The sequence below is a fragment of the Bos taurus genome, chromosome 4 (assembly GCF_002263795.3).
Source record: "Bos taurus isolate L1 Dominette 01449 registration number 42190680 breed Hereford chromosome 4, ARS-UCD2.0, whole genome shotgun sequence".
NCBI classification, from domain to species: Eukaryota; Metazoa; Chordata; class Mammalia; order Artiodactyla; family Bovidae; genus Bos; species Bos taurus.
The window spans coordinates 9,519,614-9,543,476 of NC_037331.1; the positions used below are offsets into that span (position 1 = coordinate 9,519,614).

Sequence of the window (23,863 nt, forward strand, 5' to 3'; positions counted from 1 at the left end):
ACTAAGATCCCACAAGCTGTTTACATTGCCAGATCAATTTCAAGATAAGTATATCAAGTTCCATAAAATCTCTTGCTTGTACTTCAGTAAGTATTGAATTAAGTTTATAAATTAATTTGGGAAAAAAGTGATATATTTATGTCATTAAGTCTTCCTAGTTAATAATGTGATATAGCTCTATTTCTATTGGGAATGATATATGTTTCCTATGTTTCTTCTTTCAGTTTTTAAAATATTGGTATACAGGAACACTACTAATCTTTGTATGTTGATTTTGTATCCAGCAATTTGATTGGACGCTCTTATTAGTTCTAATAACTTTACACATTCTCCTGGATATTCTATAGGGACAATATCATAAATATTGGCAATTTTTGTTTCTTCTTTTCCACTTCTCTGACTCTTGTTTATTCTTATGGTCTTAATACATTTGTTAAGCCCTTCAGCACCATGTGGAGAAATGACAGCTGCTATCTGTCTTATTACTTTAATCTGCTAATGTGGTATATTAATAGATTTTCTTTATTGAACATGTGGCATTTCTTGGATAAATCAAACTTGGTCATGATAGATTACTTTTTCTGAATTAAATATAACATTTACTCAGAACTTTTATGCTTTTAAGAGTAATTTTGCTAACAGTTTCCCTTTTTTGTACTGTTCATGTCCAATTTTACTGTCAAGGTTATACCATGCTCTTAAAACAAACTGGGTAGCATACGAATTATCTGCTTCTTAAAGCATTTTGAATATTATAGGAATAATCTATTCCCTAAAGGTTCTGTAAAATTTGCTTCTTCATTGTTCATGCATTTGATTTAATGGTTATTGGTTTGTCCAAATTTTTTTTTCTTCTTGAGACATGTGGGGGAGTAACTGCTTTCTCCTGACCTCAGGTTTCCATGTGGAAGAAAGTCTACTCATGCAATGCCCTTAGCCTTGAGTCTCCTCCACTATACCTCCTCTATAGACAAGAGGAGAGTTGGATGACAGATGAACTCAGCTCCTTTCGGGAGCTGGGTGAGCCATAGACCATATGGTCACAAAGAGTCAGACACAACTGAAGCAACTTAGCGTGCACACAGGTGGTTATCTTCCATAGAATAAGAGTGCTGAATAACTTCTGGGGGAGCCAAGGCTGTCCATCCATGACAAAGTAATTATGTCGAATTCACTGGTGAGTTATTACAAGTTCACTTAGCTGCACACCAAAACCACTATCTCTAAACTGCTTTACCAGTAATAATTGTGTTACTTTGACTCTTTTCTACTTGGTTATAGTTAATGATAAAGAACTTGGGAGGCGGGGGTGGCGGGGGGAAGGGTGTCATTCTTTACCACAATTTGCAACATCTGGTGCATTGGCTGAACATTTTGAAAAACAAAGGCAACTAGAGAAATTGAGACTATGGGGTGGTGAGGGTTCATGTTTTATAGCTTTAGAGTTTTGACCTTGGTATTTTATAGCAGCCCAGATTGTGCAGTTGGCTTTTGTGGGGATAGCTTCCTCAAGTGGCTTCAGCTTTTGTGCTTTAGTAAGCATGGCAGACCTGGGGGTCGTGATGTTGATGGGTCATCATGGTTTATGGTAGTTGTATCCTCAGGTTTCTGGCTGTTTTTCTGAAAAAGGGTTGGTTTCTTGTTTTCATTGTGGTAAAATATACATACAATTTATCAGTTTAATCATTTTAAAGTGTACAGTTGGTAGCATTACATACATTTACATTGCTGTGTGTAACAAAAGGGTTGTTTTTAAAAGATACAGAATTGGACAAGGGTTGCTTGCTCTGGTCTCCATGTGAAGATCCCTACAGATTGACCATGAATACTGCACCCAGTTTGGACTGGTATTGGAGGAGAAACTGACTCAGAAATGAGGTGTGTGTGTGTGTGTGTGTGTGTGTATGAATATACTCACACACACACACACACATATATACACATATCAGGGAGTTAGAACAACCCAAAGGAAGATTAGATGCTGGAGAAGCAAGTATGATGTCCCTTTCTTAGAGATAACAATGATGCATATCATACATTTTTGAAAAAACGAGACCATGCATCATCATCTAGTGTGGTAGCTAGTAACCACATGTGGCTATTTCAGTGTAGGTTTAATTAAATTAACATTTCACTCTTCAGTCATACTGGCCACATTTCAAGTGCTGAGAAGCCACTAACTGACTGACTACCCTTAAGTGCTGACTCCCTTACTGAACAGTACAGATGTGAAACATTTACATTATCACAGAATATAAATCATAGTTAACATACCATGATTTGCCATCAAATATTTGAAAGTTTACCTTTCATGCCTGAAAAATATCCCACTGAATGATGTGCCATCAATTATTTGACCATTCCTATGTGAATATTTTTAAGACGGACACACACAACTAAATAACACTCTAAAAAGCTATATGATATAGTCTCCCCTCATTATCACAAGCACTGAGAGTTTCATCTTAAATATGGCCAATTTGATAGGCAAAAATAGATCCCAACTTCTGTTATCCTAAATATTAATTAGCTGAACAGTGACCCAATGTAATTTGTTACAGAGCTGAAAGACACAGTGCAGCTTGGACAAATTACTTCCTAGACTGTGAAAAAAGCGACGTGCGACAGGATGCACACATGCTTAAGGTGGGTATCCCAGGGACATGGAACAAAGGGAGGACACGCAGAGCTGCGGGTGTTGAGGGGAAACGGAGAGGGAGATAACCTGGATTTGGCTTAGAGGGTCGCTGATGTGAAGTCAGAGAGCTTCGCGTCACCTGGAGTCTTCCGCTGGCGAGTCCGGCGGCGGGCGCGCCTGCTGTTCGTCTCGGACGCAGGCCTGGCCCGCGGCGACAGTGGCCCGGCGCCTGGGCTCCGCCGCGCCCGCGCGTTTGTGAGCTGGCCCCGGGTCACGCGAGAGCCCCCGGAGGGGCCGCGCGCCGGCCGCCGCGTGCGGAGCCGAGAGCGCGCGTCTGGGTCCTCAGCTTGAGCACTGGCCTTTCTAGGGAGACAGGTTCTGACTGAGTGGGTTGGCGGCCGCCCTGGCTTCTGATTCTAAGGAGCAGCCGGAGTGTAAAGTCACTGGGTAGGGCTTGACCCTCAGAGGTTACCACACGCTAATCCACTCTGGTTCAACCTGATGGAGAGTCGTGCTCTGAGGTGCTGCTCTCCAGCCTGGTTTTCGTGCCGGCGCGGTGAATGGCAGGTGATACGTGGGAGCGGCGGGGGTGCGGACAATGGCATTTAGTAACATGGAGGACGCAGCTTGTCACCAAACCATCTCACTTGATTTGACCAAACCGCTTCGTGGAGTCCACCCTCTTTTGTTTCGGTTACTCCCAGGCCATTCTTCAGGCCAGAGGAGGCTCCCATACCATGAACCAGGCTGAAGGTGAGCGACTGGAGCTCTGGATAACGGAGTATGCTCAACTCCAGGAGGTGGCGACTGCACCAGTGTTTAAAGGGGTCCGATGAAAGTGAAAGTGGAGAGTGAAAACGTTGGCTTAAAGCTCAACATTCAGAAAACGAAGATCATGGCATCCGGTCCCATCACTTCATGGAAATAGATGGGGAAACAGTGGAAACAGTGTCAGACTTTATTTTTCTGGGCTCCAAAATCACTACAGATGGTGACTGCAGCCATGAAATTAAAAGACGCTTACTCCTTGGAAGGAAAGATATGACCAGCCTAGATAGCATATTCAAAAGCAGAGACATTACTTTGCCAACAAAGGTTCGTTTAGTCAAGGCTATGGTTTTTCCTGTGGTTATGTATGGATGTGAGAGTTGGACTGTGAAGAAGGCTGAGCGCCGAAGAATTGATGCTTTTGAACTGTGGTGTTGGAGAAGATTCTTGAGAGTCCCTGGGACTGCAAGGAGATCCAACCAGTCCATTCTGAAGGAGATCAGCCCTGGGATTTCTTTGGAAGGACTGATGCTAAAGCGGAAACTCCAGTACTTTGGCCACCTCATGAGAAGAGTTGACTCATTGGAAAAGACTCTGATGCTGGGAGGGATTGGGGGCAAGAGAAGGGGACGACAGAGGATGAGATGGCTGGATGGCATCACTGACTCGATGGACGTGAGTCTGAGTGAACTCCGGGAGTTGGTGATGGACAGGGAGGCCTGGTGTGCTGCGATTCATGGGGTCGCAAAGAGTCAGACACGACTGAGCGACTGATCTGATCTGATCTGAGACCTAGAGGAGTTGATTTGAAGGCGGGGCTGCCTTTGAAGTTTCCAAGAAGCGTACTGGGGAATGAACATGGGCAGGAGAGGTGGCTGAGCTTTGAGAAAGGTCCTGAGGTGAGTGTGACCTCCTTTCAAACCTCATCATCTAGACAACAAGACAAGGAAGAAATACAGGACTAATTTAGTCCTAGCCTAATATAACCAATATAACAGTATTATCAGAAAACCGGAAACATTTGTAGAATATGAGGATGTAATTGAAGAACCAGATCAAAGAGCTTTTAGAAAAGGAAGGAAAATAAAAAACTTTAAAGGGGTCATCCTTGGACTTCCCTGATGGCCCGGTGGTTAAGAACTGGCCTGCCAGTGCAGGGGATATGGGTTTGATCCCTGCTCTGGGAAGATCCCATGTGCCACAGAGCAGCTAAGCCTCTAGGCCACAACTACTGAAGCTGCACCTAGAGTCCATGCTCCCCAGTGAGAGGAGCTAGCTCACTGAGAAGCCTGGGTACCACATGGAAGACCCAGCATAGCAACCCCTCCTAAAAAGAATGTAAGAAAACAAGAATTCCCTAAAATTATTTTAAGTCTTAATTTTTGCCTATATGAAATTTATGGGCAGGATGTTGCCAAGGTATTTCCTTTCCATACTGATAACCATGTGCCTAACAAGATGCTTTGTGGGTTGCTCTACCTTTGTCCATTTTTCAAATGGCATTCTTTGGCTTGATTCTTATTCTACTCTTCCTGGGTGGCTTTAAATCTGTTCCTGTAGTTTCAATTGCCACTCCTGCTTCAGGCCAGGGGCATCTCCACCTACATGTCCCTTAGGCACCAGGATTTTCAACACATTTCTTCAAACCCTCCTCCTCCCTTCCCTGTCTTAAGCACTGTTGTTGTGTAGTCACTAAGTCGTGTTTGACTCTTCGAGTGACCCAGGGAACCCAAGGATCGGACCCAGGCCTCCCACATTGCAGGCAGATTCCTGGGTCAGGAAGATCCTCTGGAGAAGGGAACGGCTACCCACTCCAGTATTCTGGCCTGGAGAATTCCATGGACTGTATAGTCCATGGGGTTGCTAACAGCCAGACATGACTGAGCGACTTTCACTTTGAAGTGAAATATGAAACCACATAACCTCTAAATATGTGGTGGTACTCAGGTTACACAGTATAAGAAAATGAAAACATTTACATTTCTGTTAGGAAGTTTGAGTCTTAAGCTTTTTAAAAGATAGAAAACAAATACTGTTTTTATTACAATCATGTATGTTTCTACTTCATTTGTATTTGGAACCAGACTGCCTTGATATGAATCCCAGCTCCACGGCTAATTAGATATGTTCTTCCACAAGCTACTTAACTGTTTCTCCATCTGTTAGATGGGAATAATACTAACTGCTTCAGTGATTGTTATGAAGATTAAAGGAATTAATATATCTAAAAGTGCTCTGAATAATGCCGGGCCTATGGTAAACACCATTTTAAAGTATTAGTTATTTCTATTATTTAACTAATGGGGAAGTAGCTGCCTAATTTTCTGCTTATCTTTGGTGCCCTTCCAATGGATTCTGAACAACCAGTACTTCCTTCTGTCATAGAAATTGTCTGAATGTACTGAAATTGCTTTTCTCACCTACACCTTAAGATGTCCAAAATACATTTCTTTGCCTCAAGTACTCTTATTTCTAAGAACTTCCAGGGCTTACCCCTCTTTTGCTTTAGGTCCTTTCCAGTCTGCTTATCCCTGCCTCTTCAAATATCAAGTATGATCATAGAGTTATTCTAGCTTTATGAATACAATAGTAAAGAGGAGTCATACCATCACAGATGAATTTTTGTTGAGGTACTATTTTTTGCATGTACTCACACCAACTTAATTTTTCAATTTCTATACACACAGTACAGCAAAAATGATTTAAATTCTTCCCATTTTCATCTTACTGAAATAATTTCACTGGAAGTGTTTTTTTCTGTTATAAAGTAAGGAACTGATTAATAAATCCGTTTTTTTTTCCATATATCAAATTCTTCTAATTAGTTTTTACCATTGAGTTCCTCAGGATCAAAATAAAACCTAAATTTTATTTATGCAATCCTTTATTAAATTTGGTCAAGGACTATGGGTAGTTTTACTTTGTTAAATATTTCCATCAAGTCTTTCTAGAGTCAATTTTGGCAATTTTTAATCTTATAAGATGTGGTTCTTCAGTACATTTTCTTCTTTGTAATGCAGTCATCATACAGTGTTACCTATTCTGGTTTTATTTCTATAATGGAAATTCATTTGCTGCGATTTGGATAAACAACAGTTTGAATTCACTTCTTAGCTAAAAATGAGAAAATTGTAATTCCTCTCATCAATTCTCCAAGACCATCCTTGAGGTCAAAACATCTTACCTCATCTCCTCTCCCCTCAGCTGTCTTCACTCCTGCTTATTCCTTGGACACCAGCTCAAGCAGCGCTGGCTCGAGGAATCCTCTCCTGATGTATTATCAAGTTTCCCTCTTTTTGCTTAAATTGTAATTTTAACTTTTATATTATAATTTATGTGAGTACTTTGCCTCTCTCATTAAACTTCAATCCCTGAAGGCAGAGTCTTTTTCTTACCACTGGCTCCCTGGCACATAAAAGGCAATCAAATTTATTGAAAGAATGATGAAAAGGAAAATAGTATCTTTCACCCTCAGTGCTCATATACTCCTAGGCACTCATTAAAAGCTAGCTGCATTTCCCCTTTATTGTTTACTTCTGGTTTGTTATGGTCTGACAATAATGCATTTTATCCCTACTAATTTTGAAATTGACTTAATGCTGTATATTTTTAAGCTTTTAATAGCCATGCTACTCTAATAGTTTCCTCTTCCCTTTTCCCAGTGCTGCCATACTGTACAACTCCAGGAGGGTATGTGGTATTAAGTAGAGGAGGGAGTTATTTGATGCAGCAGAGATGTATCCTCACCTCCCTCTATGAAAAAAAAAGCATTCAGCTATCTCCTAGAGTTAGTTAGAACAGCAATTCTAAACCCTAAGCTGTATATAAAAATCACCTGGGATACTTTAATACAGAAATGCTTGGGCCCTACCTAAAATTATTGAGTCATAAAGTAGTAGAACTCCCCATACAACATTACTGCAGAGCCAGGGTTGGGAAACACTGGGCTGTAAGCACAGAATGAGTGTAGGAGAAATGGATAGATATTAATCTGGATAGGTGGGTTAGCATATTCAGTACTAAGGAACTGGAATTTAACTTTACACGCAGTGAGGAGGGTTTTCAGAGGGTAATGAAATAACTGGATCTATGAGACAGGTGTGGAGAAACAGGTGGGCAGAATATAGACTCTGAGTTGGGAAGCCAGGGGAAGATGTTACAATGAGCCCAGGAACAGATGGCAAGGACTTGAACTATGGTGGTTGCAGTGCAAACACAGGCAGGGAACAGGAAGGACTCACAGGACATTTGACAGAACTTGGTAAGAGGAATGTGTAGGATGATTAAAGGCAGAAAAGCTATAGAACACTCCCAAATTTCCAGGCTAAGCAGCCACATGCAGTCTGATGCCATTAATCAGACAATACAAGCATTAAGAAGAGAATGGGGCAGGAGATGGAACGAACTGCTTCCAGCTATGATGAAATAGATGTTCCTTGTGTAAACCACTGACGGGGAGCTGGAATAGCAAGAAATTAAGATCAAGAACTCAGAAGAAAGGCTGAGGCTAGAGTTTTAGGTCTGGGAGTCAAGAGTATTTGGTAATAACTGAGGCCACTGAAATGGATGAAACTGAGCAGAGCACTGTCTATGTAGTCAAAAATGCTTAGCATCGAGTTAAAGATAAATCAGGGTTTCTCATTTAATTTACTGAACCACATAATCTTAATAAAGCTCAGCAGACCACCGTTAAACATACACAGAAGTCAATCTGAAGAGTAGATGATGATATGAAAAAATTATCTGCAATGTGTGGGCTAATTTTAAATGTGACTGTTGAATCTCTGAACTGTCTCTGAATTGAATACAACAATTCTTGGAATTGGAAAGACTAATTTCTAGAAAACTTGGAAAGCCTGATTTCAATATTAAATAGCAGATTAATCAAGTTAGCTACTCATATGACATCAGTGCTTCCCTAAAGAAAACCACCAGATATTTGGTGATCTACTTCCTACAATGTAAAGGCAATATTACACCATTGTGCCAACTCATAAAAATACAGCATGTTCTTAATAAATCAAACAACTAATACCAGAGACTGTCCCTTAGTCTATGTGTCCATGTGTGTATGTGTTTGTGTGCCAGGAAGTTTGTATAATTTACTTAACTTTAATAATACAAATTCATTTCTGGGTCTGGAATTGCATCAACAGAAAACAAACTAAAACTTAAGAAAAAATTCACAGGCCCTGCTATTTTGAAGACAGTGAATGAACCTGTCTAGAATGAGTCCCTGAAATCCTTGTTTTTAAGAGGTACTCAGATAATTATGATGCAGGAGTTTCAATAACTGTAATAGTTTGAGATATACTAGCTTATTTTAACTAAGTATCTTAACATGTGAAAAATGTTCAAAGATTACAAAAACACATTTTAAGTAATAGTGTTATATATGCTTTAAGTAGAAAACATTTTCTTTATTCAGATGTTGACTTTCTGTATATTTTGAAATGACACACACATAAAGATATAGCAAACCTGTATTTTTAATTTCATCATATTCCCCTCTAAATTCTTTATCATTTACCAAAAATAACTTTTTTAAAGCTTACTGTTTTGTCTAATGTTATACAGACTATCAATCTACACATTTTTGTGTGTTTCTCTTAAAAATTAACTTATAAGGATATTATATAAAACTAATTGGTATATCACACACCAAACATGAGTACAGATTCTGTACAATGTAATAGTATATATATATATTACAAGAGACTAAATGCCTTGTTAAAAGTAAGGTTAAGAAATCTTTCATGGAAAAAATCTACATCACAAAATGTGGTGGCTTGAGTATCAGCTGGTTTCCTCTCACGAATTTCTTTCCATGGGCATTAACTGTCCATTTAGCTTCATCAGCAGTTTTACCACAAGGCCGGCCTACAAAGGAAAATACATGTCAACAATAAATTTGAAACATATAAAAATGTGTAAATGACATACACGGCAGTAGACACAGTGTTCTCTATTTGAAAAGGAATTTTTCATTGTTATAAGAGTGCAATAAATTATTCAGCTAAGTTTCTTGCTTTGTTTAGGAAAGACCTGCCTTTTTACCTTGGTCTTAAATAATATTAATTTCACGTTAGAAGTTTTACTTGAAGTAAAATGGACTGTCATTTTTTAAGAAAGAAATAATTTTACTAATACAGTAGAGTTTATTACTATCATGTATATCAAGAACTGATTAGGTACTTACCTGTTTTGTATGTACTATAAAGCTCATTTTATTTTCCATGCTATGGATCTGAAAACATGAATCAGCATCTCCCAATTGCCACATAAAGCAACCATATTTAAGACTGATGAGTAAAGCCTGCAACATAATTGGAAATCATTAATATTGAAATATTTATTAAAAACAACACCTATCTTCTCTTACTATCTACACTTATCTAGTCAGGTCTAAACAGAACGGTTCACTTGGTAACTTGACATAGCCTGCAGCACAGAGCCACAGCAGACTTCTTGAGCAATGATACTTTTTATCAGAATGACAAAATTATTTGAAGATGCCCATTCTGTGCTATGTATGTATATTTATGCACACACACACATTCAGCCATGAGAAATAAGGATATCCTGTCTTTTGCAACAACACGGATGGAACTGGAGGACCTTAAGCTAAAGAAAGACAAATACCATAGGATGATACCACTTCATATGTGCAATCTAAAAAAGCCAAACTCATAGAAACAGAGAGTAGAATGGTGGTTATATCAGGGACTGGCGGGTGGGGGGAATTGAGATGTTGGTCAAAGTAGTACAAACTTTCAGTAATGAATTAAGTTCTGGGAATCTAATGTGGGGCATGGTGCTTATAGTTAGCAATACTGTACTATATGTTTGAAAGTTGCTAAGAGAGTAGATCTTAAATGTTTTCACCAGAAAACATAAATTATAATTATGTGATGTGATAGAGGTGTGGCTAATGCTATAGTGGTAACCATTTTGAAATAGGTTAAGTATAACAAATCAACACACTGTATGTGCATTTTAAACTTACCCAATGATGGGAAAACAAAGATGCCCGTTCTATCAGTGGTTTTCAAGAAAATTAAGTGTACTAAAAGTTTACTTTCTGCAGGTTAAAAACAATTCCTTTTACTATATTCAGTACCTTTTGAATATTCATACAGTACTTTCAGATCTGAAATTTATTTAATGTGGTAAAATTGGTGACTTAGGCAATTTCGTATCACTGAAAATAAGTACACTGTTATATTTATAGTAAGTGAAAGAAAGTGGAAGTCACAGCTGTGACTGACTCTGAGACCCCATGGACTATACAGTCCATGAAATTCTCCAGGCCAGAATACTGGAGTGGGTAGCCTTTCCCTTTTCCAGGAGATGTTCCCAACCCAGAGATCAAACCCAGGTCTCCTGCATTGTAGGCAGATTCTTTACCATCTGAGCCATGGGGGAAGCCCATATTTATAGTAAATATCAGCATTATTTTAAAAATCAATAATATATCCTTCATATATTCAACAGAACTATTTAAAAAACAATGACAGTACCTTGTACCTACATGTTCTAAATAATGGTATATTTAAATAGGAATCCAATATATTTGATTATTTAAAAAATAATTATCTCCTAGTAATAACTTGTATTTTCTTACCCTAAAAATAAATATATTCTTTGCATACATATATAAAAGAAAATGTTCATGCCATCCTTTAAAATAAGTATATTTAGAAACATTACCTCTCCAGGACTAGCAGTTCTTAACATAATGACTGTAAATAATAAACAAAGGATATGCCAGAAAGATTATGATTTAGGGCATTTTGAAAGTGAGGTTCTGTAAGTGAAACATAATGTAATTAATTTACATGTGTATACCATGTCTAATGGGAAAATAATAACATTTTGCTTACAAATAACTATACTTATAAAATATAACATATGGGTAGGATCTGCTAAGATAGCTATTTACACAAAGTACACACTGAAACAGAGTTTTAAATGCAAATAAAGATATTTTTTCAGATGAAGGTGTTTACTCCATTTAAGCAAGTCTGTCATATTTACCATATAGACACCTTAGGTCTTGCTCAATCTAAGACAACTGACGACAAGCTGACTGTTCTCATCTTTATGGTTTGAAAATCTTAGAGCTTTTATAGTGCCATAAATTTACCTGTAGCTTACAGAGCACGCAGGTAATGATTATGTGGCGAGAAAACATTATTATCCTTGGTTTCAATCACCCCTGTATATACCCAATGACAGCATTTCTATTTCTAGAAAAAGCAGATTCTTAATAATCCTATTATCATCCTCTGCCTGCTACTGCTCTCTCACTCAATTCCTGGAACAGAATATTATTCATAGGATGAAATGTTATAAGATATTACTGAACCATCATTTGAATACTATATAAAGCTTTTTACTGTTGCCTAAATTTGGAATGCTACCAAAAGTCAAACATAATACACAGTTTAGAGAAAAGGCTCAGTGTTACGCCCATGGCATCACCACCAGATCAGTGAAGAAGAATTTGCAGATATTGATATAAAATGCTCTAAAATTGCAGAGGAAAAATTTCTTGAAATGACAAGGGGAATTTGTTTCATTTCCTTTAACAAACAGTACAATAGGGAATAAAAAAGTAGTTATAAGCTAATAAGAAACAGTTTATATTTTGTATGAATAAAATAGTCTAAATAGAAAATGATAAGCAAATGACTCAAAAACAAGCCAATATCAAAGACTTCAAAAAGTCACGTTCCAAGTGAATTACTGAAGCCAGTCCCTCTTCTGCATATGTCCCTGCACTGTCTTTCTCTCCATTCACAGGCATATCTAATAGTATGGTAACATAACTGCTGCCATAACAATGATTCTGAGTTATCATGAAACTACCACTGGGATATTTTCAGAAGTTATGTGATTACATAAATAAGACTTAAATGATGAAAATAAAAATTAGGTTTACAGTGAAATTTCCTAATCTAAAATGCCTTTTTACATAAGCTTCGCTTCAGTTCAGTTCAGTCGCTCAGTCGTGTCCAACTCTTTGCGACCCCGTGAACTGCAGCACGCCAGGCCTCCCTGTCCATCACCAACTCCCAGAGTGCATGCAAACCCATGTCCATACAGTCGGTGATGCCATCCAACCATCTCATCCTCTGTCATCCCCTTCTCCTCCTGCCCTCAATCTTTCCCAGCCATCAGGGTCTTTTCCAATGAGTCAGCTCTTCACATGAGGTGGCCAAAGTATTGGAGTTTCCGCTTCAGCATCAGTCCTTCCAATGAATATTCACGACTGATTTCCTTTAGGATGGACTGGTTGGATCTCCTTGCGGTCCCAGGGACTCTCAAGAGTCTTCTCCAACACCACAGTTCAAAAGATCAATTCTTCAGCGCTCAGCTTTCTTCACAGTCCAACTCTCACATCCATACATGACTACTGGAAAAACCATAGCCTTGACTAGACGGACCTTTGTCGGCAAAGTAATGTCTCTGCTTTTGAATATGCTATCTAGTTTGGTCATAACTTTCCTTCCAAGGAGTAAGCGTCTTTTAATTTCATGGCTGCAGTCACCATCTGCAGTGATTTTGGAGCCCCCAAAAATAAAGTCAGCCATTGTTTCCACTGTTTCCCCATCTATTTCCCATGAAGTGATGGGACCAGATGCCATGATCTTCATTTTCTGAATGTTGAGCTTTACGCCAACTTTTTCACTCTCCTCTTTCACTTTCATCAAGAGGCTCTTTAGTTCTTCACTTTCTGCCATCAGGGTGGTGTCATCTGCATATCTGAGGATTAACATTTCTCCCGGCAATCTTGATTCCAGCTTGTGCTTCTTCCAGCCTAGCATTTCTCATGATGTACTCTGCATATAAGTTAAATAAGCAAGGTGACAATATACAGCCTTGATGAACTCCTTTTCCTATTTGGAACCAGTCTGTTGTTCCACGTCCAGTTCTAACTGCGGCTTCCTGACCTGTATACAGATTTCTCAGGAGGCAGGTCAGGTGGTCCAGTATTTCCATCACTTGGAAGAATTTTCCACAGTTTATTGTGATCTACACAAAGGCTTTGTCATAGTCAATAAAGCAGAAATAGATCTTTTTCTGGAACTCTCTTGCTTTTTCCATGATCCAGTGGATGTTGGCAATTTGATCTCTGGTTCCTCTGCCTTTTCTAAAACAGCTTGAACATCTGGAAGTTCACGGTTCACGTATTACTGAAGCCTGGCTTGGAGAATTTTGAGCATTACTAGCGTGTGAGATGAGTGCAATTGTGCAGTAGTCTGAGCATTCTTTGGCATTGCCTTTCTTTGGGATTGGAAAGAAAACTGACCTTTTCCAGTCCTGTGGCCACTGTTGAGTTTTCCAAATTTGCTGGCATATTGAGTGCAGCACTTTCATAGCATCATCTTTGGATTTGAAATAGCTCAACTGGAATTCCATCACCTCCACCAGACCAAGATGGTGGAATAGAAAAGCTCTCAAGTGTTCTAACAGGTATTCACAGTCCAATCCATACTTCATCCTGCCCCCAAATATGTTCTTGTAATTAATTCAAATTTTCAAAATGAACCACTTGTTTCAGATATTTTACTTCCTTTTAAAATTTGTATCTTTTTCATTTATATCTAATTTTTAAATAATACAATCACAGTTAAATTTTTTTTAAGTTGCAAAATGCTATAAAGTGAAATGTCTCCCTTCTACTCCTATGCCCAGTTACACAGTTTCCCTTCTCCAAAGGCTTTAAGAAACTTTTTATCCATACAGAAGCACCACAACACATATTTATATAAATCTAGTTTTCACTTGCCCACATTTTTTGAGGTATAACGGACATATGACATTATATTAGTTTCAGGTATACAGCATGATTCAGTATGTGTATATACTGCAAATATTGTTAACATTCATCACCATACACAGTTAACACATTTTTTTGTTGTAATGAGGAATTTTAAGATTCATCTCTCAGCAACTTTCAAATATGCAATACAGCATCATTAACTAAGCTCTATACTACATCCCATGACGTATTTTACAGCTCAGAGTTTCTATCTTTTGACCCCCGTTACCTATTTTGCCCATTTCCCAACTCTCTGCCTTTGGCAACCACCAGTCTGTTCTTATTTCTATAAGCTTCTTTGTTTTTTTAAGATTTCACCATACACAAATGAGATCATATGGCATTTATCTTTGTCTGACTTACTTCACTTAGCATAATGGCCTCAAGGTCCATCCATATTATTGCAAATGGCAAGACTTCATTCTTTCTAATGGCCAAATAATAATATTCCATTGTGTGTGTGTGTGTGTGTGTGTGTGTGTGTGTGTATAACCTTCATACTCATGCCTTACATACACAGGGATGACTCTCTGAGTACTGGGGCTTGCCTTTGTAAATATCTATCCTGTGCAAAAAGCTGCTCCATACGTAGGAATTCCCCCCAACAATCCTGTAAGAACATAACACACACACACACACACACACACATTTTCTCTAGCCATCTGTCCACTGATAACACTTAAGTTGTTTATCTTGGCCACTGTAAGTAATGTTTCAATGAAAAGGGATGTGCGTGTATCTTTCTGTGTTAGTGTTTTTGTTTTCTTCAGTTAACTACCCATTACCACCCATTTTTACATGAATGATAGCATATTACATATGGTTCAGAACCAAATATATCTTAGGGATCATTCTACACAAAAATATTCTTCATTCTTTTGTATGGCTGCAAGGTATTTCAATGTAGAAATGTACTACAATTCCCTATTGGTAATAATTTTGTTTTCAACCCCCATCCTCTGCTATTATAAATGAAATTGTTCATGTAGCCTACTACTGTTATTTTAAATATTATATATATAGTGTGACTGGTCAAAAACAGCTGAAAAGATAAAAATCTACCTTAGTTTCCATGTTGAGGAGATGAAGTCCTTTTATATTCACACCTACATACACAGGGATGACTTTATGATTACTGGGGCTTGCCTTTGTAAATATCTGTCCTGTGAAAAAAGCAGCTCCATATGTAGGAATTTCCCAACAGTTCTGTAAGAACATGCGCTGTAGGTGATGCATTTCTTTACTGACACCTTCACTTGTACTAAGATTCTAAAAACAAAGTAAAATAAGGAGATGTGAAAGGAGAATGTACCTTTAACAATCCAAACAGGTCAACTAAACAGTCTCTAAAATCAAGGCTAACCCAAAGAATAACATGTGTGACATTATCCCAAGGGCACTTTTTCTTCTGAGATCTATTAAAAAATAAAAATCAAGGTCTAAAAATAATGCTTATTTATTACATTTTAAGTGCATGGATAAAGACAGTATATTATTTCGTATTTTTAAAAAATCTCTAGCACTTACCACAGTACCAGCATATAGAAGGTAGTCAGTAAAAAATTCTATATTGTTAAAAATAAAGTATCTTGCTACTTTTTCTTTCAGATATGTGAACTATAACTTTTTTATTTCAGGAATATAAATTTAATGTACCTATGTTTAAAACATTAATAATATTGACAAAATGTCAACTAGGCTATGTCTTTTTATTTCTATTTAACAGCTTACCTTGTATTCATGAAGTATTCGGTTTGTCCAGTGAGGTGCCTTACTTTTCAACTTGGTAATAGGTACAATAGATTTGAGATTTTCTTCACTGTAAGCAAATATGCCAACATTTTAAAAATAAATTATCTTTAGTAGCTAAAGTAATATAATCATCTAGATATAAATGGTTTTAAATGATTTTTGAGCTGAAAAATACTATACTTAAAATATCAGAGAACTTGACATTTTAAGCAAGAAGTCAAGATCCCAACATTGTTCAGTCTAGAGAAATGTTTCTTCTTTCAGTAAGCACAAAATATTTTTGAATACTGAAAACTACAATAAACAAACTTTAGATGTGCTAAACTTCAATGTTTTTTCACAACATGAAACATGAACTAGTTTTTGGGTGGGATTCTGAAATGTGTCTGCCTTATAACATTTTTTTTTTTTTTACTACTTATCTAAGGTTTTAGTGAACTTATTTAAACATACAGTAAAGAAAGACAAGTATAAAGCATATCACACTATATTCAAATATAAGAAAAATAACCTTGGAGAGAATATAACTTAAAAGAATGCATTACTATAGATTTTCTTCTCATTCCATGCCTTATGTTATTTAATTCCAAACCAGTGTCTAAATAGTTCTTAATAACATATTTCTAAACTTCCTTGGTAAACTGAATCTTGGGCACAGCACAAGACCATGAATTATATTAAATACTTACTTTAGGAAACCTTGTTTGTGTTTCTTACTCTCGTAATTTCCATAAACTATCTGCAACAGTAGACTTGCCAATGTTATCAGTTTAGCATCAGGAGCTGTATAAAAGCCCTTCAATAAATTATATCTGGCTTCATCAAAGAGAATAAGAATAGCTAGTGGGTCTTCAATCTTAAAGGAGAAAATACAGTATGGTTATTAGGCCACAATTTCCTGTTATAAATGTACAACTTGTCACTCACATGAAAAAGCAAAAGCTATGTAACTGCATATAAATAAGCTGGTTTTGCTTTAGAGCAGAGGTTGACAAGTCTTTTCTATTAAAGACCAGACAGTATTATTTTAAGCTTTGTGAGTCATAAAGTCTCTAATAGAGTGACTCAACTCTTCTAGTTTAGCACAAAAGCAGCTGTAGACAATACATCTACAAATGTCAGAGTTCTACTAAAACTTTTTATACTGATTCTGAAATTTGAGTTTCATGAAATGTTCACATGACATGAAATATTAATTCTTCTGAATTTTTCAGCCATTAATAGCTTATAGGATATACAAAAATAGGCAACAGTTCAGATATGGTAATAGACCAGTTTGCTAACCTCTGATTCAAGTCCAGTAAAATTATGGATATGAGTGTGAGTAATTTCTAGTTAAATTTTACTTAAATTTTACTTAAATTTTACTTTAATTTTACTTAAATTCTTTATATTCCTCAAACATCCTTCTAAATTTTATGCTTCACACAACATAGTAGTGAACCACAAAGAAGATGAAAGAAGTATTGTCCATTCCCAGAAGGATACATGAAGTTTGAAAAGAGCTTAACAGTTTTTATTTGATAAATAACATGAAAGGAGAGCATACTTTAAGTTTTAAAAACTAAAGTTTCCCTTAATCTGATAAGATTAAAAAAGACTGAAAAATGCTACCCCACAGAATACATTTATACCTGGAATAATATGATCACCAATGACAGAGATTCTAAATAAATACTTGAGTATTTCCATATATGATTCAAAATGACCCAGATTCCTTACAGTAAAAAGTTTTGTTGTCTTGCTAACTAAAATAACACTCCACACAATATTTAAAAAATTGAATCAGAATTTCATGGAGGAAAAAAGATAAGGGGATTGCTCTTGATTAAAAGAAGCAAAGAGGTAACAAATACAAAGCATGAAGGTTGACTAGCTTCTTCAGTTGAGTGTTTTAAGAGACTGAGAAACGGCGGGGGGGGGTGGGGGGTGGAATTTAAATATGGGTCTGATATTAGATATTATTGTGGAAATACTAATTTTATTAGGTTGACAGTGGTACTGTAGTATGTACAGTACATCCTTGTTCTTATAAGATGATGTTAAAATATTTAAGGATGAAGTGCCATGATGCCTGCAACTCAATTTTAAATGGTTTACAAAGAAAAGAGAGGAAAGGTGAAGCAAATATAGTAAAATGTTAACAATTAGTGAATTTAATGAATGGTATATGGTATGAATTTTATTACTTTTTCAACTTTCCTATGGGTTTTTAATTTCTGAAACTAAATGTTGGGAAAAAGTGAAAGAAAATATTTTTCTAGTTAGTAAAAACCGACTTAGTGAATTTGAAGAATTTGAGTAGAGAATAGTTATAATTCCTAATAGTGTATTCAGGGAGTATTAGTCAACAACTGTTCTTTTTAAATGAAAGTAGGCTCTTCTTATCCTAAAAGAATAATTCTAACCAAAACAATGCAATTCTTCTATTTTTCAGATGGTAAAAACAGGAATTTCTCAATTACACAGGAGTGAAAGAATGTACCCACTTAACCAGATGATGATATTCTGACTCACTGTAAGTATTCACTAAACCTTGCTTCTTTTTCAGTTGAACCTACTTTACCTAAGTGGTAGTATAAAATGCAATTAATTTAATGTCCAAGTACTATCATTATTATTACTCTTTCTCTACCAGCCAACTTTGAAAATATTTAAGTGAAGAAGGAAAACAGGCTGAGTATACTTAGATTACTTGCAGATTTCATAGATCTATCACATTTTGTTTAATAAAAGTTGCCACTTTACCTATGTTTTAAGTGTAGAATTTAGTGGCATTCATTACATTCATAATGCTGTGAACCATCACCACTATTTTCACATGTCAACATCCAAACAGAAATTCTGTAACCAGTAAGTCCTCACTCTCTGCACATCACACCTGTGCTAATCTCTAACATACTGTTTATGAATTTACCTGTTCTAGATATTTATTTAATGTAAGTAAAATCAAACACTTTTTCCTTTTGTGTCTGGCTTATTTCACCTAACATATTTTCAAGGTCCATCCATGTTATGACATGTTTCAGAACTTCATTCCTTTCTATGGATGAATAAGAATCCATTGTATGTATATACCACATTTTCTTTATCCATTGATCTGTTGATGAACACTCAGCTTGTGTCCACCTTTTTGGTTATTATAAATATTGCTGATAAGAATGTTGGAATACAGATATTTGAGCTCTTGTTTTCTTTAGGTATGCACCTAGGAGTGGAATTGCTGAATCAAATAGTAATTCTATGTTTAGTGTTTTTAAGAACTATTCCACTGTTTTCCACAGAGGCCACACCATTTTATATTACCATCTACAGCATACAAAGGTTCTATTTTCTCTACTTCCTCAACCCTCAATATCTTCCTTTATAAACTGCTATTATTACAGCCACCCTTGTAGGTGTGGTGGAGAAGGCAATGGCACCCCACTCCAGTACTCTTGCCTGCAAAATCCCCTGGACGGAGAAGCCTGGTAGGCTGTAGTCCATGGGGTTGCAAAGAGTCGGACACGACTGAGCGACTTCACTTTCACTTTTCACTTTCCTGCATTGGAGAAGGAAATGGCAACCCACTCCACTGTTCTTGCCTGGAGAACCCCAGGGATGGTGGAGCCTGGTGGGCTGCCATCTATGGGGTCGCACAGAGTCGGACACGACTGAAGTGACTCAGCAGCAGCAGCAGTAGGTGTGGATTCTTTTTGTTTTGATTTGCATTTCCTTAATGCCTAATGATCTTGAACAACATCTCATGTGCTTGTTAGCCACTTGTGTATCTTTACTGGAGAAATGTTAAGTCCTTTACCCAATTTAATTGAGTTGTCTTTTTGTTGCTAAGTTGTAGGAGTTCCTTTTATATTCTGAATAGTAAGCACTCAACATTCAGAAAACTAAGATCATGGCATCCAGTCCCATCACTTCATGGCAAGTAGATGGGGAAACAATGGAACCAGTGAGAGACTTTATTTTTGGGGGCTCCAAAATCAATGCAGTTGGTGATTGCAGCCATGAAATTAAAAGACACTTGTTCCTTGGAAGAAAAGCTATGACCAACCTAGATAGCATATTAAAGAGCAGAGATATTACTTTACCAACAAAGGTCCATCTAGCCAAAGCTATGGTTTTTCCAGTGGTCATGTATGCATCTGAGAGTTGGACTATAAGGAAAGCTGAGTGCCAAAGAATTGATGCTTTTGAAGTGTGGTGTTGGAGAAGACTCTGGAGAGTCCTTTGGACTGCAAGGAGATCCAACCAGTCCATCCTAAAGGAAATCAGTCCTGAATATTCATTGGAAAGACTGATGTTGAAGCTGAAACTCCAATACTTTGGCCATCTGATGCGAAGAGCTGACTCATTAGAAAAGACCCTGATGCTGGGAAAGACTGAAGGGGGGAGGAGAAGGGGATGACAAAGGATGAGATGGTTGGATATCATCACTGATACTATGGACATGAGTTTGAGTAAACTCCAGGAGTTAGTGATGACAGGGAAGCCTGGAGTGCTGCAGTCCATTGGGTTGCAGAGTTGGACATGACTGAGCGACTGAACTGAACTAAACTGAAACAGTTATCGTATATATGATTTTCAAGTATCTTCTTCTATTATCTAGCTGGTCTTTTCTATTTAATGATAATGTCCTTTGATTTACAAATGATTTTAATTTTGATGAAGTTCAATTTATCTATTTTTTCTTTTGTTACTCATGTTTTTGGTGTTATATCTAAAGCTCCATGGCCAAATCTAAGGTCATAAAGATTACACATATATTTTGTCCTAAGAATTTTATGGTTTTGGCTTTTATATTTAGGTTATTAAGACACTGAGTTAATTTTTGATGTGGTGTGAGATCAGAGTCCAATTTGATACTTTTGCGTGTGAATTTCCAGTTGCCCTGGTATCATCTGTTGAAGAAACTACTCTTTCTTCATTGAATTCACTTGGCATCCTTGTCAAAAAAGTAGTTGGTATGGTATATGGAGTTATTTGAGGACTCTCAACTCTATTCCATTCTCAATTCTATCTTTATACCAGTACCAAATTGCTTGGATTACTGTAGCTTTGTACTAAGAAATTGGGAAATGTGAACCCCTTCACTTTATTCTTGTAGTTTTCAATGTATAAGTTTTGCATCTCTTTTATTAAATTTATTCCTAGGTATTTTATCCTTATAGAAGTTATTCTAGAGGATTTCTTAATTTCCTTTTTTTTTGAGTGTCTGTGGCTGGTTATAGAAACAATTGATTTCACATGTTGAGCATGTGCCCTACAACTCTGCTGAATCCATTTATTAGCTCTAGCAGCTTTTGTGTAGATTCTTTGGAATTCCCCATATATAGGATCATGTCATTTTTGATAAACAGAGACAGTTTAACTTTTGCTTTTCAATTTGGATGTCCTTTTTTTTTTCTTTCTTTACTTTTTGGTGCTGCTGGGGAGAGTGTGACCAACTGCTTTCGTTAGAACTTCTTGTTCTGTGTTAAACAGCAGTGGTGAAAGCAGGCATCCTTGTCTTGTTCCTGATCTTAGGAGGAAAGTTTTCAGTCTTCTACCATTGAGTATGTTAACTGCAGGTTTTTTATAAATGCCATTTATAGGATTGAGGAAGCTCCCCTCCTAGTTTTCTGAGAGTTCTATCAAGAAAGGCTATTCAATTTTGTCAAATGTCTTTTTTACCTTAAGTTGGATAATATAAGACAGACAATATGAATGCTGCTGCTAAGTCGCTTCAGTCGTGTCCGACTCTGTGCGACCCCACAGACGGCAGCCCACCAAGACTCCGCTGTCCCTGGGATTCTCCAGGCAAGAACACTGGAGTGGGTTGCCATTTCCTTCTCCAATGCATGAAACTGAAAAGTGAAAGTGAAGTCGCTCAGTCGTGTCTGACTCTTCGAGACCCCATGGACTGCAGTCTACCAGGCTCCTCTGTCCATGGGATTTTCCAGGCAAGAGTACTGGAGTGGGGTGCCGTTGCCTTCTCCGAGACAATATGAACAGTCAGACATAAAACATTTACCAAGTTTGGGCAAGGTCACTGAAATTTTCACGTGTTGAAATGTGCTTAACCTTATGTGTTTAGTATTTCCTTGAATAAAAGAATGAGGAAATGCATTGTATACTTTTTCTTCACCAAATTTATGAGACCTCAGAACTTTTCTTTTCCCCAGTTTTCAAAGCTACTGCTGTATTTAGACTATCACCTAGTTTAAACTGTAATATATCCCTTAGGTTTTTTCCTTGTCTGGTCATCCTTCAGATGGCATTATTTCACTTCTAACATTTATAGTAATTCAAATCCAGACATACTTATTTAGGACAGACTATATGTATAGTTCTCTGTTGAATCTAAAATAGCTACATACTGACTACTAGGAATAACTTTTTAATGTCCCCTTTGTAAATATAATCTTCTGTATCTAGAATTTTTTTTTTTAGTTCTCTCTATTCTCTTTAGGATGGAGTCTCGATTTCTTTTGTATTCTAAGACAATGGAGGTGGAAATGGAAACACCAACCAGGGGCTTTGTAAGTAGACTGACTCAAACTCTACCATTTACAATAGGGATGTGAGGATTGAACAGAAAAACAGAAATGAACCCTCCTGAAAAGGAAGAGCACAATGTTTGCCTCTGGTTCGTAAAATAGGAACTCAGCAGATTCTGAACATCAATGACTATAAAAAAGATGTCTGAGCAAACCTTTTTCTCAACTTCCAAAGGAAGTCTCACATCTCTTCTTAGGAAAAGCTGTGGTGTTTCCCTTTGGGGATCCAAATTAGTCAATTCAGCAAGTATTTCTGGCCAGTCACGAACATGTTGCAATGGTTTATGATAAGGCTTGAGTTGAAGGCCTGAAAAACATCTTTCCCTTAATAAATGATAATGTAAAAATGAACTAATTACATCAACACATAGAAACTTTTCATTAAATTCTGTACCTAAGTATTGAACACACACAAATTAAAGGTCTAAATTTAAATCAATATTGATTTTAATCAATATTATACCCAATTTGAGGTTAACTGTTTTTTAAGAATGTAAGAATTATGAGAATAATTCTGGAAATGAATTAAAATTTATCAAATGAATTTAAGATCCTAAATTCCATGATAGCCTATTTAATTATGATACAATCAGTAAAAATTTGGTGTTTAAAAAAATAGTTAAATCACTAGAAAACAAATCACAACCACCTCGATGAAATCCCTTATGCATTTGCAATACTTTGTCTGAGAGACCAAATCTGTAGTGACATTAGGCTGAGTTTAAATAAAAAGAGTCGAACATGAGTGAACGACTGAACTGAACTGCGATAGAAAGATCTGATAGAAAACCAATATAAAGAAAAAGAATATCTGTATTCTGAGAGGAGCTGAGCACTGAAAATAAAGGCAAGTTGGATGCATTTAAACAGCATTCAAATGAAATTTAAACTGCATTTAAACAGCATTCAAATCAAATTTCATTGCCAAAGAAAAAATGTTTTGGTTTTTACCACTTCAAACATTGTATGGCATTCTCTGGTGACTCAGAAGTAAAGAATCCACTTGCCAATGCAGGAGACGTGGCTTTGATGGCCGATCCGGGATTATCCCAGATGCTGGGGAGAAACTAGGCCCGTGCGCCACAACCCCTGAGCCTGTGCTCTAGAGCCCACGCGGCACCACTACTGAGTCCACACGCCCTAGAGCCTGTGCTCCCCAACAACAGATGCCATTGTTCTACTGCTGTACTGCAATCAGAAGCCCTCACACCACAGCTAGAGAGTAGGCTCCACTTGCCACAACTAGAAAAAAGTCCACGCAGCCATGAAGAACAGCACAGCCAAAAATAAATAAGTACATAAAATTAGTAAAAAAAAAAAAAAAACCCAACATTGTATGAATAA

At 37.0% G+C, this 23,863-nt stretch overlaps 2 protein-coding genes and 1 long non-coding RNA gene across 9 annotated transcripts in view; 1 reads left to right on the plus strand and 2 right to left on the minus strand.

Annotated features, from left to right (window-relative positions):
* LRRD1 (leucine rich repeats and death domain containing 1) overlaps nucleotides 1–2,864 on the minus strand; it is a 39,459-nt gene extending 36,595 nt beyond the window's left edge. The window contains exon 1 of the mRNA XM_059885781.1: nucleotides 2,726–2,864. The gene's annotated coding sequence lies outside the window, so the exon portion shown is untranslated. The remainder of the gene's footprint in view (nucleotides 1–2,725) is intronic.
* LOC112446355 (uncharacterized) lies at nucleotides 2,369–22,675 on the plus strand. Of its 2 annotated transcripts, none has more exons than XR_003034284.2 (3): nucleotides 2,369–2,646; nucleotides 18,424–18,504; nucleotides 22,432–22,675. It is a non-coding gene; the product is annotated as an uncharacterized lncRNA (long non-coding RNA). The 2 variants fall into 2 exon arrangements; XR_009494322.1 differs by lacking the exon at nucleotides 2,369–2,646 and adding an exon at nucleotides 2,915–4,305.
* KRIT1 (KRIT1 ankyrin repeat containing) overlaps nucleotides 8,878–23,863 on the minus strand; it is a 39,355-nt gene continuing 24,369 nt past the window's right edge. For 5 of the 6 annotated variants that reach the window (XM_010803972.4, XM_015467969.3, XM_005205118.5 and 2 more), the window contains 6 exons: nucleotides 22,675–22,826; nucleotides 16,676–16,842; nucleotides 15,966–16,053; nucleotides 15,297–15,503; nucleotides 9,606–9,722; nucleotides 8,878–9,286 (listed from right to left, as the gene is read on the minus strand). In XM_010803972.4, coding sequence (XP_010802274.1) covers nucleotides 9,218–9,286; nucleotides 9,606–9,722; nucleotides 15,297–15,503; nucleotides 15,966–16,053; nucleotides 16,676–16,842; nucleotides 22,675–22,826 — 800 coding nt within the window. In that variant the 3' untranslated portion in view covers nucleotides 8,878–9,217. 6 annotated transcript variants of the gene reach the window in all.